The 12,757-nt window shown below is 36.3% G+C and overlaps 1 protein-coding gene across 4 annotated transcripts in view; it reads right to left on the reverse strand.

The window, feature by feature from the left end:
- LOC140159193 (uncharacterized) overlaps positions 1-7,734 on the reverse strand; it is a 32,737-nt gene extending 25,003 nt beyond the window's left edge. For 3 of the 4 annotated variants that reach the window (XM_072182581.1, XM_072182580.1, XM_072182582.1), the window contains exons 1-3: positions 7,329-7,731; positions 2,813-2,871; positions 477-598 (exon numbers count right to left, since the gene is read on the reverse strand). In XM_072182581.1, coding sequence (XP_072038682.1) covers positions 477-598; positions 2,813-2,871; positions 7,329-7,410 — 263 coding nt within the window. In that variant the 5' untranslated portion in view covers positions 7,411-7,731. Of the gene's footprint in view, positions 1-476; positions 599-2,812; positions 2,872-7,328 lie in introns of all 4 variants that reach the window. The other variant, XM_072182579.1, reaches the window with a different exon arrangement.
- Positions 7,735-12,757: the final 5,023 nt, after the last annotated feature.

The raw sequence follows: 12,757 nt of genomic DNA on the forward strand, positions 1-12,757 counted from the left end.
GTAATGCACGGAAGAAAGTCAAGTCATTTTTTCCCTGTAGGCCTATATGTGCCCATCCACCACGAACTGGTCGTAAAGTCAGCATTTTCCATTTTGATATACAATCAAAAACAGTAAATGGATTTCTATGTAAAATATATAGGAATTTGACCTTTGATGAACCATAACTTCACTTCCAGATGTCCGATAAAGCTGGTGGAGGTGTCATTTTAAAGCTGAAAGTGCATTCTTTCAAAATCTGCAATAAACAGAAAATGATCTAGAGCCGACTTTACTACCACTTTGTGGTGGATGGTCACATATTTTCTGTATGTGGCACATACTACAGAAAAAGGATGCATCTTCCTCCTATTATCTAAACAAGTTAAATCATTCTACCAGGAAAATACATGATGTAGATGACATGTAGCTATGGCAAAAGTACCGTAAGTAACATTAAAAAGTTGTTTTTACCACACACGACCAAAGCAGCTTACCTAGATGAACTGAGTGAGCAATCGGCAAGATTATCGTCACAGTGTGCCTTGACTAGATCGGCCACCGTCATTTTCATATTTTCTGTGTTGTCAATACCTGTGTCTTCAGGGTCTTTACCCCACTATAAAAAACACACAAAGATAATGCCAATTAATATTATATCACTCATACATAAATTCTAGACAGTTCATTGGTTGATTAACATTTATCATTTTTACTATCACCCTCTCCGTGTGATAGTCTTTACCATCATGTGCTCTGCCGTAGTGCGCCTGCGCCAAGCCGTGCGCTGACTCTTGGACTCGCCGATTTAGTTATGGGGTGGACCCCAAAATGTGAAGTACATCACGGCAAAACATGGTGTTATGTGGATGAAAAAATTTATTTGCTACCTTAAATAGTATTTTAGTAATAGAATTTATGCATGAGTGATATAAAACAAATATTAACTGTCTTAAATTCGTGTAATGGTCGAAATATAATCACTCGGTGAAAGATGTATTGTTCCATTCCACTCGCCGTTCCGGCTCGTGAAATGGAACAATCCATCTTTCACCTCGTGATTATATTTCGACCATTACACTCATAGACAGTTAATATTTGTATAATATATGTTCACTTCATAATAGGCAGGAGTAACAGGACACCACAGAGGTCGGTATACACAAGAGTCGCATTAGTTTACATGTTCACGTAACCGCCTGAACTCATTTGCATAGGTTTGGAGGTGGGCTGATCGTATTTTGATTCGTCGAACACCTAATTTGCATAGGTTTGGAGGTTTCCATATTTGGGTTTACGTAATTAATTATTAACGACCCAGACGTTGTTTACATCATGACGTCATTAGAGCTGGTCACTTCGTCAAAATCCGACGAACGAACGTTTGCAGTTTTCTTTTTATTACTGTTATATCGTGAAATACCATGTAGCTGACGTGTTAGTCCAATATGCATAGGAAAATATTTCTGGCGATGACCCATGTTCACATTGGCTAAATAAGCTGTATTTTAGCTGGAAAGGGGCCGGGACGAGTCGGCCATTTTGTTTGCAAAAGGCATGTTCTTCTCCCGCGTTACCCGGAAGTGGCAGCACCAGAACAAAGGACGTCATTTCTGGATTTCAGCCGGAGCAGTTACGTTCACTGCCGTGCATCAGTATAGGCATCAGCTTATCTAGGTTTTACTAAAGTAAAACATCTTTGCAGGACACACATCATACACACTCAGCTGGGAGCAGCTCCTGCACAAACTGCGCTTTGCATATGACGAGACTATCACACGCTTATTGTGAAGTTACATTGTACACATGCAAAAGTTGGAACTTCACTGACACATATATGCAGTACAAAAACCTAATAATGGTATATGGCTTTGAGCTTTTGAGTCCCAGTAGGAGGTTACCTTCAGGAACCCCCCCACCCCTCCCTGGGAGATCTGCACTAAAGAAATTATTTTTAGTCCAGTTCAGTTGATTGGATACAAATTCAATGTATTTTGTAAAAATCATTAATTGAGTATCTCCCCCCCCCCCCACGATATGACATGAACACAAATTATCACTTTGCATTAAAAACACTAACAATTGGTAGGTCCACCATGCATGATCCTAGCATTTAGCTTTAGGTCCAGGGACACTCCAAACCCGAAAAGATAATCTAATTTTTTTTTGGGGGGAGGGACTGTAACCCAATCTGCGGGTAGTGAAATCTTGGTCAGGTACCCTAAAACCAGACAGAAAATGCAGGCCTTAGTATTAATTGTGATACATTTTCAGTATAATATTTAAGTTCTATCAATAACATGTACATGTACAAGTTATATCAATTATCATAAACATCAGACTTATGTTACATTATGTATCGGATCGGGATGAGGTCAACTGAAGTTCGGATCGGTCGGTCCGGTGTGAAAAAATGAATCGGTCCTAATCGGTCATGTTTGTTCCAAATTTTTAGGGATAGGTTGGGTTGGGTTCGGTTGGTATTATTCGGGGAATGCCAAGATCGGGGTGGAAAACATTTTGCCCCACTGAGCATTACATGTAGTACAATGTATAAGAATAGCAAAATTTTTACGTCTTCAGTAGATAGCAATTCTGCATGTCCCCCCCCCATCCACCCCATGATAATGTACATGTCTAAAATAGCCAAAAAATGTTTAAACCATAACCATTTTAAAATTGGCACATAAATAAGGGGTATTTATAAAATCAATTGACAGGACTTACTCAGGTATCCTTTTGTAATAGGGCAAAATTATGAATTAACTCCAGCAAGCAAAACCCAAAATAGCAAGTGAATTTCTACAATATTATGTGTAATTATTTCACTTACCCTTTCCACTGTACACTCATTATATCGAATAAACACTGTGTTTTCAGTTCTTTCATCTTCTGAAATTGTAAACAATACAATAATTTTAATGATAATGAATTTAATACGCACAGGTACCGGTATTTAAATTTGAAACATGGTTGATTACAACTGAAAATGACAAGTAGGCCTATACAAGATGGGTCAAGGAATATATCCATTTGGATCCGGAGGCGGGGCACCCAATCTATGAACAGATTAATGTTGATGGCACATTCAAATTAAGCCACCTTTATGATGTATTGATTTCTGGTGATGAGAGTGTAAAGTACTTCAATCAATACCAGGCGGCTGACACTGAAAAATTTGCATGGAAAAATGACCCGTCTCCTCCGCAGCCAATTTGGTTCCGCTCCATCGAAATCAAGCTGGTCACGGAGGAGACTACCCTCCTTTGTGTTTGTTCATTTGTGTATGGAGAGCCCTTTTGGAGTCCGGAATGACTTAGGCTACGCTCTCAGCTAGAGTCCGACGCTGCATTGCACTAGAAATACCTTTTCTGTGAAATCGCTATAGAGCCAACCGAGCACGTATTCGTTTTGAAAATATAGCATTAAAATTAGTATCACCCTTGTGGCCCCGTGCAGTGGAAAACCTTAATTCTTTCATTAAAAGGAAATGAAAATAAAAACAAAACACGATCTACTGTGCACCAATAAAATTGGCACAGCAATTTGTCTCAAATATGAATGAATTTTAAGAAACATACGGGGTATGATGAACATTGACCTGTCGCCATGATAGTAGGATCTATTAGTCGTTTTATATACAATGTATATACCGTATTGTCATAATACCAATATTTGTCATTATATATAATGAGTAATATTTAGCAACGTAAATGTGCAGTGGCATATGCACAAACGAATACTGATCTTTATGATATTCAGGTTTTGTACATCACATATAACATGTCACATAGGAGGTCATACGTGTTGACCTTCATCTATTGTATTTGTTCATCTGTGTATGGAGAGGATTAGCGCCATTAAACGCCATTAAAACTCCATCAGTATTAGGCGTAGTTCAGTGAACTCACCGGATTGCTATTCCAAGTACTTTGATAATACAGATAATATGTATTAATGGGTCGAGGCGATTGCATTGAAAAACCTAATAAATTATTCATAACAGTTACGTAATCAATCGATAGTGCAGACACTTTTCATTTGCAAACCACCAAAATTCGTGATCTTTTAGCGTTGGAAAAGAAACCACGTGAATAGAGTGCCCTCTCAAGAATATCAACTCTCTGTCAATACCAACAAGAAGTCAACTGGTTAACAACCCAAGCAGATCAGTGCATCATCTGGCTGATGAAAAGAGCAGACCTTAGCTCTTGAAACATCCCATACAGTTAGTAAGTGTGTTTCAATTGGACTTGCATCTAGAAGAAATGTTTAATTAATGGAATAACTTAATCAAGAATAGTTGATTAACTTTGATTCCAAATCGGAAGAACCAGAAACAATGTAAGGTCATCTTCTGCATGACATCTACAAATTGCAATTCTGCAGTGTGTTATAAAATTACATACGGTACATGGGTAAAGTAAAAAATAATGGCACAGTTTGGTTGTTGATGCCTGCTGTGCAAATGAAAAAGACCAGCAAAGAAATTCATCTTTCAAAAAGTGTGTTATATGATTATGATTGGCTCTTTAACAACAGCAATTTGTAGTGTCATAGCTGTCATGTAAAAAAATAATATGCCCAATTTTCATCCCCATATGGTCAGGAGTGTTACACTTTAGCGTGACAAGAAAAGAGGTACTTGTATTTTAATCATGCACTGTAAAAAATATTAGTTAAAAAGTTTTGCATGGGTTTTCATGGCATTTTGTGTCAAAGTGTCTGCTATTATTAAGTACCAAATTCTTTCATATTAGTCGCATAATAGTCGACTTATAAACATATGCCTGGTCGAGCACCCTCACAGACCCGAACGTAGTGAGGGTGCTTGGTATATCCGCCATGTTTCAAATACATGGATAGCCAGCATCATGGCCCGCAAATTTAAGCTTTATGAGAAGCCTATTTTAGTTGCAAAATGAGAACAAAGAGTGGCTTATCTTTAACTCACATTCTCAATCTCTCCTGCCAAATGTTAAAAAAGAACGATCCCTAACTAATTACCAAAAGATCGTAAATTAAATTTCTTGAAACTTGCCAGCAAAACGATTTGTTTACAAGTAACAATCCTTGTTCCGACATTGACCCATTCATTCAGCAAACCATGTGATCACTCAGGTGAACCAGGATTGGACGATCGATTGCGTTAAATTTTATCCAGGTTACCGGGCCATGCCTAATGGCGATACTCGCGTCTTGGAAATATTTTTCAACCACGTTGCAAAATAATCGGAAAAACACCATCAAGGCTACTCGATCGGTAAGCATCATTGAAACTAAGCAATATAGTACCAGTATTTCTTCTTTTAATTTCTTGGATAAAATTGTAGTTTACAGTTTTGATTAGTTTGATGAGAGTGGATTTAAAACCAGTCCACTAGTAGGCGTTGTAATTGACAGTTTGACATTTCGCCTGAGGATAATGCGATCAATTTCACGATTTAAATCTTTCCTTTGGGGCGATTTCCATTTCTTGCTATCATTTAAGGGGGTACTACACCCCTGTCCAATTTCGTGCCTATTTTTGCATTTTTCTCAAAAATTATAGCACATTGGTAACAAGTAAGATATTTATATATTATATGGGCAAGGACTACAACTACTGTACTGAAAATTCAGCAACTCAAAGCAAGTAGTTATTGATTTATTGATCAAATATTGGTTTTCCCTCGCTTTTTGACTGTAACTCCACAACTGTTGTCTGTGCTGAAATAAAATTTCCAGTGCAGTAGTTGTAGTCCTTGCCCTATAATATAGGCCTACATCTTACTTGTCCCCAATGCGCTATAATTTTTGAGAAAAAATGCCAAAATGGGCACAAAATTGGGCAGGGGTGTAGTACCCCCTTAAAGCCTGAAAGCATCAATGCTTATAAGCTATCAGTCGCTTGTGCAGATATGTGTTAACATTGGATTCCATTTCTTGTTTATTGTTCACTGTATGGAAAAGCCTCTTCTGTTGTATCTGGTATTGGTTGTATTTCCCACGCATATTATGAACATGTGATGACTACATGGTGCGAAAAATAAAATATGTTCCAAAAATCACTTGTCGCTAGATTGCATAGCATTGTAATGTTATGATGACAGTAATAAGGCCACATAAAAAATAACATTCGTTTCGCGTCCACCTGGTTTTGAAAATTGAGGCGGGAGGGAGGTTTTTTTTTTTGTTTTTTTCATTCAATATTTTATGAACGAACTACAAAGAACACAACACAGCAATAGTAACCATAGACATAGCTACCGAATTCGGTCACCAAAAGAATACGGCCAGCGGCCTTACTTTCCGCTTCTTTTGCTCAATACATTTATCGGTATACCACGAAATATTAACACTGCAAATAATTGATACATCTAAATACATTTTAAATTCTATAAAACATAACAAGAAGGAAGAATTAACTCAGTAAAATGTTTAATTCTATGCATGCGGACTGCACGGCGCGGCACTTCGATATCATATTTTCATAATTATCTAAAATCCCGCGATAACACTAAATAGGCATTGATCTCGGCTGTAATTTATAGTGTTCTACCAAGGATTATTAGGTTCTACTTTATGGCGTTTACCGATTTAGTAAGCAAAAAGATCGTCTCCAAGCTTCTTCAAGAGGTGGCTAGACATGTATGTTTTCTGTATGTTTTCGTATTTTTCAGCATTTTATCGTACTTTTGGAAAAAATAAAAAATAAAAATAAATCCATGCGGGCCCAAAACCTAGGCGGGTGGTGGACGCGAAACGAATAATTAATTTCATGTGGCCTAATCTATTTCAGTCTATTATAAGTAAAAACAACATTTGGGCCAAACTTAGAAAAAATAGAACTTGCATGATATCAAAACCGTTTTCTTTTAGAGCAGGTTGAAAAGAGAAATCTTGTCTCATCAGACATGCATATTTGGTCAAAGCAGGGGCACCCAAAAGCGAAGGGCGGCGGAAGAAGGGACTGGCAAAACAGGGCGGCAAAAAGCGAAGAGGCGACAAAAGAAATTAGCAAAAAAAAAGGGCGGAAAATTTTTTAAAATAATAACAAATTTGGAAAAAATGGTACTATACATAAAAATGTGTTGCTTTTAGGGCGCTAGCGCCTACAATCCCTTTTTTTTTTTTTTTGATCTTCACTTTTGCAAACAAAAAAGAAAAAAATTGGGTCAACCTTTTCGGGCTGTTGGGGAGGGCGGCAAAATTGAATTTTCTTCAGCCCCCGGGTTAGGAGCGGCCACGGTACGCCACTGTCAGAATTCAACTTGAATTTTTTCATACACCAAGGTGGCAATATTCATACATTACTTTTTATTTTTATTCAGTACAGTCATAGATAGGCTACTACGTCCAAAGCTTACCTTTCTCACCACAATATCCCCACCTCACGTGAAATAGCACCAACAGGAAACAGCAAAGGCTTACTCTGCACAAGTTCAACATTTTATTATATTCACAAAGTCTAAATTACACGATAAAAATAAATGAGGAAATTCAATTCCAGAAAGATAACACAGAGTCTGAACAGAAATTTACGACGGCGATAAACTGCACGGCATTTGGTTAAATTTTCCCTGAGCGACTGTTCGCGAGAGTCATATTTTTCCTTGGTTTTCTAACAAATGACAAACATTTATTGCAGCGTACAAATGATGTTTGACGGGATAAATATTCCTATTTCCGTCCTGTTTTATGGTTTTCAGGCCGGATTTTCTCTCACCAACATCAGGCAGTGCAGTCGTCGCTATGGTGGATGAAGATAAATATTGATAATCAATCAACTGGATGCGCACACAATTGGGCGGAATATCGCCCAATTGGGCGCAATAATAATTCTTCATGGTTTCTCCGATTTCTACAGCCACAGCAGGGCCACGGAATGCTTGTCACCACTGGCTATCACCACTGGTTGCCACCGTGTTTGTGTGTCGAGTCATGGAGTTGGCTGGATGGGTAATAATTCCAAATCTCAGTAGATCACAGATATTGGAACACATGGATAGCATTCATATTTCAATATCTTTCTAAAGAAATCAACGCTATATTCAGTAGCTAAAGGGTTCACAACAAATAACTCCCCCCTAAAATTACAAAACGTTTTTTTGCATAACTTGACATACATTTCGTGGATTTGAAAAATTTAAAAACCTGCGAATAAAGGAATTGTTTTTCTATCCTCCCAACGTTCGTTCGTCTGAAAATCTTTTTGTTTTGGCCAAAAATAATCATATTTTCTAAAAATGATGCTTTCAAAAAAAGTTGCACTTTTCAACATCGTCATTTATGTCAAAATTAGCTTCAACAAATCATTATTTTGCACCACGTGATGGTTGCATGGGTGACTAAAGAGTTCAGAGACAAAAAGGTGAAGGAAAAAAACCAATTAAATCAATCGTCACATTGTTAACGAGAAAGTTTTGTACATTACATGTGTGGAATGTTGAAAAGCGCAACGTTTTTTAAAGCATCATTTTTGAAAAAATGTGATTATGTTTGACCAAAACAAAAAGATTTTGAGAAGGGATAACTTTGGTAGGGTAGCAAAAAGATGCCTCTATTCACAGGTTTTTAAAGTTTTCAAATCAACAATATGAATGTTAAGTTATGCAAAGAAATGTTTTGTAACTCCTAAATTGATTTTACCATTTTTGAAACACCGGCTCAATAAAATCTTCTAGAAAAACCCCGTACATGTCAATTAGTCATTGTTTTATACTTCAAGATGATTGCATAGGTGACTGGGTAATCGTATACATAAAAATTAAAGAAAACAAAAACACCATTAAATAAATCAAAACATTGATATCGAGAATGTTTTTGTACATTAAATGTATAGGATGTGGAAAAGTGCAACTTTTTCTGAAAGCATCATTTTTGGAAAATGTGATAATTTTTGGCCAAAACAAAAAGATTTTGTAAGGAAAGAACTTTGGGAGGGTAGGAAAATGATCCCTTTATTCACAGGTTTTTAGATTTTTCAAATCAACGAAATGTATGTCAAGTTATGCAAAGAAATGTCTTGTAATTTTAGAGGGGGAGTTATTTTTTGTGAACCCTTTAGTATTCCCTTTCGAGTGTTATCTTCAGTAGATCATAGCACAACTTTACAAGAAATCAGCGCTATATCTTCACTATAATAGTGGATAGTACTATAATGTAGGTCTCCTAAATGAGTAGGCCCTATAGATATCTCCAAAGGGATCAATGCTAGTAGGAAGTTATCTTCAGTAGATAGCACTATGTCATCAATCTCTTTGGATTAGTGTTATCTTCAGTAGATAGCACTATGTCATCAATCTCTTTGGATTGGTGTTATCTTCAGTAGATAGCACTATGTCATCAATCTCTTTGGATTAGTGTTATCTTCAGTAGATAGCACTATGTCGTCAATCTCTTTGGATTAGTGTTATCTTCAGTAGATGTCATCAATCTCTTTTGGATTAGTGTTATCTTCAGTAGATAGCACTATGTCGTCAATCTCTTTGGATTAGTGTTATCTTCAGTAGATGTCATCAATCTCTTTTGGATTAGTGTTATCTTCAGTAGATAGCACTATGTCACCAATCTCTTTTGGATTAGTGTTATCTTCAGTAGATAGCACTATGTCGTCAATCTCTTTGGATTAGTGTTATCTTCAGTAGATGTCATCAATCTCTTTTGGATTAGTGTTATCTTCAGTAGATAGCACTATGTCACCAATCTCTTTTGGATTAGTGTTATCTTCAGTAGATAGCACTATGTCATCAATCTCTTTGGATTAGTGTTATCTTCAGTAGATAGCACTATGTCGTCAATCTCTTTGGATTAGTGTTATCTTCAGTAGATGTCATCAATCTCTTTTGGATTAGTGTTATCTTCAGTAGATAGCACTATGTCACCAATCTCTTTTGGATTAGTGTTATCTTCAGTAGCCTATCACTATGTCGTCAATCTCTTTGGATTAGTGTTATCTTCAGTAGATAGCACTATGTCATCAACCTCTTTAGATTAGTGTTATCTTCAGCAGATAGCACTATGTCATCAATCTCTTTGGATTAGTGTTATCATCAGTAGATAGCACTATGTCGTCAATCTCTTTGGATTAGTGTTATCTTCAGTAGATGTCATCAATCTCTTTTGGATTAGTGTTATCTTCAGTAGATAGCACTATGTCGTCAATCTCTTTGGATTAGTGTTATCTTCAGTAGATGTCATCAATCTCTTTTGGATTAGTGTTATCTTCAGTAGATAGCACTATGTCACCAATCTCTTTTGGATTAGTGTTATCTTCAGTAGATAGCACTATGTCGTCAATCTCTTTGGATTAGTGTTATCTTCAGTAGATGTCATCAATCTCTTTTGGATTAGTGTTATCTTCAGTAGATAGCACTATGTCACCAATCTCTTTTGGATTAGTGTTATCTTCAGTAGATAGCACTATGTCATCAATCTCTTTGGATTAGTGTTATCTTCAGTAGATAGCACTATGTCGTCAATCTCTTTGGATTAGTGTTATCTTCAGTAGATGTCATCAATCTCTTTTGGATTAGTGTTATCTTCAGTAGATAGCACTATGTCACCAATCTCTTTTGGATTAGTGTTATCTTCAGTAGATAGCACTATGTCGTCAATCTCTTTGGATTAGTGTTATCTTCAGTAGATGTCATCAATCTCTTTTGGATTAGTGTTATCTTCAGTAGATAGCACTATGTCACCAATCTCTTTTGGATTAGTGTTATCTTCAGTAGATAGCACTATGTCATCAATCTCTTTGGATTAGTGTTATCTTCAGTAGATAGCACTATGTCGTCAATCTCTTTGGATTAGTGTTATCTTCAGTAGATGTCATCAATCTCTTTTGGATTAGTGTTATCTTCAGTAGATAGCACTATGTCACCAATCTCTTTTGGATTAGTGTTATCTTCAGTAGCCTATCACTATGTCGTCAATCTCTTTGGATTAGTGTTATCTTCAGTAGATAGCACTATGTCATCAACCTCTTTAGATTAGTGTTATCTTCAGCAGATAGCACTATGTCATCAATCTCTTTGGATTAGTGTTATCATCAGTAGATAGCACTATGTCGTCAATCTCTTTGGATTAGTGTTATCTTCAGTAGATGTCATCAATCTCTTTTGGATTAGTGTTATCTTCAGTAGATAGCACTATGTCGTCAATCTCTTTGGATTAGTGTTATCTTCAGTAGATGTCATCAATCTCTTTTGGATTAGTGTTATCTTCAGTAGATAGCACTATGTCACCAATCTCTTTTGGATTAGTGTTATCTTCAGTAGATAGCACTATGTCGTCAATCTCTTTGGATTAGTGTTATCTTCAGTAGATGTCATCAATCTCTTTTGGATTAGTGTTATCTTCAGTAGATAGCACTATGTCACCAATCTCTTTTGGATTAGTGTTATCTTCAGTAGATAGCACTATGTCATCAATCTCTTTGGATTAGTGTTATCTTCAGTAGATAGCACTATGTCGTCAATCTCTTTGGATTAGTGTTATCTTCAGTAGATGTCATCAATCTCTTTTGGATTAGTGTTATCTTCAGTAGATAGCACTATGTCGTCAATCTCTTTGGATTAGTGTTATCTTCAGTAGATAGCACTATGTCATCAACCTCTTTAGATTAGTGTTATCTTCAGCAGATAGCACTATGTCATCAATCTCTTTGGATTAGTGTTATCTTCAGTAGATAGCACTATGTCATCAATCACATTGGATTAGTGTTATCTTCAGTAGATAGCACTATGTCACCAATCTCTGTTGGATTAGTGTTGTCTTCAGTAGATAGCACTATGTCATCAATTTCTTTGGATTAGTGTTGTCTTCAGTAGATAGCACTATGTTATCAATCTCTTTGGATTTATGTTGTCTTCAGTAGATAGCACTATGTCATCAATCTCTTTTGGATTAGTGTTATCTTCAGTAGATAGCACTATGTCACCAATCTCTGTTGGATTAGTGTTATCTTCAGTAGATAGCACTATGTCATCAATCTCTTTGGATTAGTGTTGTCTTCCGTAGATAGCACTATGTCATCAATCTCTTTTGGATTAGTGTTATCTTCAGCAGATAGCACTATGTCAGCAATCTCTTTTGGATTAGTGTTATCTTCAGTAGATAGCACTATGTCATCAATCTCTTTGGATTAGTGTTATTTTCAGTAGATAGCACTATGTCATCATTCTCTTTGGATTAGTGTTATCTTCAGTAGATAGCACTATGTCATCAATCTCTTTTGGATTAGTGTTATCTCACATAGCACTATGTCATCATTCTCTTTGGATTGGTGTTATCTTCAGTAGATAGCATTATGTCATCAATCTCTAGATAAAACTATGTTATCAATCTCTTTTGGATTAGTGTTATCTTCAGTAGATAGCATTATGTCATCAATCTCTTTTGGATTAGTGTTATTTTCAGTAGATAGCACTATGTCAGCAATCTCTTTAGATTAGTGTTATCTTCAGTAGATAGCACTATGTCATCAATCTCTTCTACATTAGTGTTATCTTCAGTAGATAGCACTATGTCATCAATCTCTTTTGGATTAGTGTTATCTTCAGTAGATAGCACTAGGCTATGTCAGCAATCTCTTTTGGATTAGTGTTATCTTCAGTAGATAGCACTATGACATCAATCTCTTTGGATAAGTGTTATCTTCAGTAGATAGCACTATGTCATCATTCTCTTTGGATTGGTGTTATCTTCAGTAGATAGCACTATGTCATCAATCTCTTTTGGATTAGTGTTATCTTCAGTAGATAACAATATGTCATCAATCTCGTTTGTACTTGTC

The sequence above is a fragment of the Amphiura filiformis genome, chromosome 8, assembly GCF_039555335.1.
Source record: "Amphiura filiformis chromosome 8, Afil_fr2py, whole genome shotgun sequence".
Taxonomy (NCBI): domain Eukaryota; kingdom Metazoa; phylum Echinodermata; class Ophiuroidea; order Amphilepidida; family Amphiuridae; genus Amphiura; species Amphiura filiformis.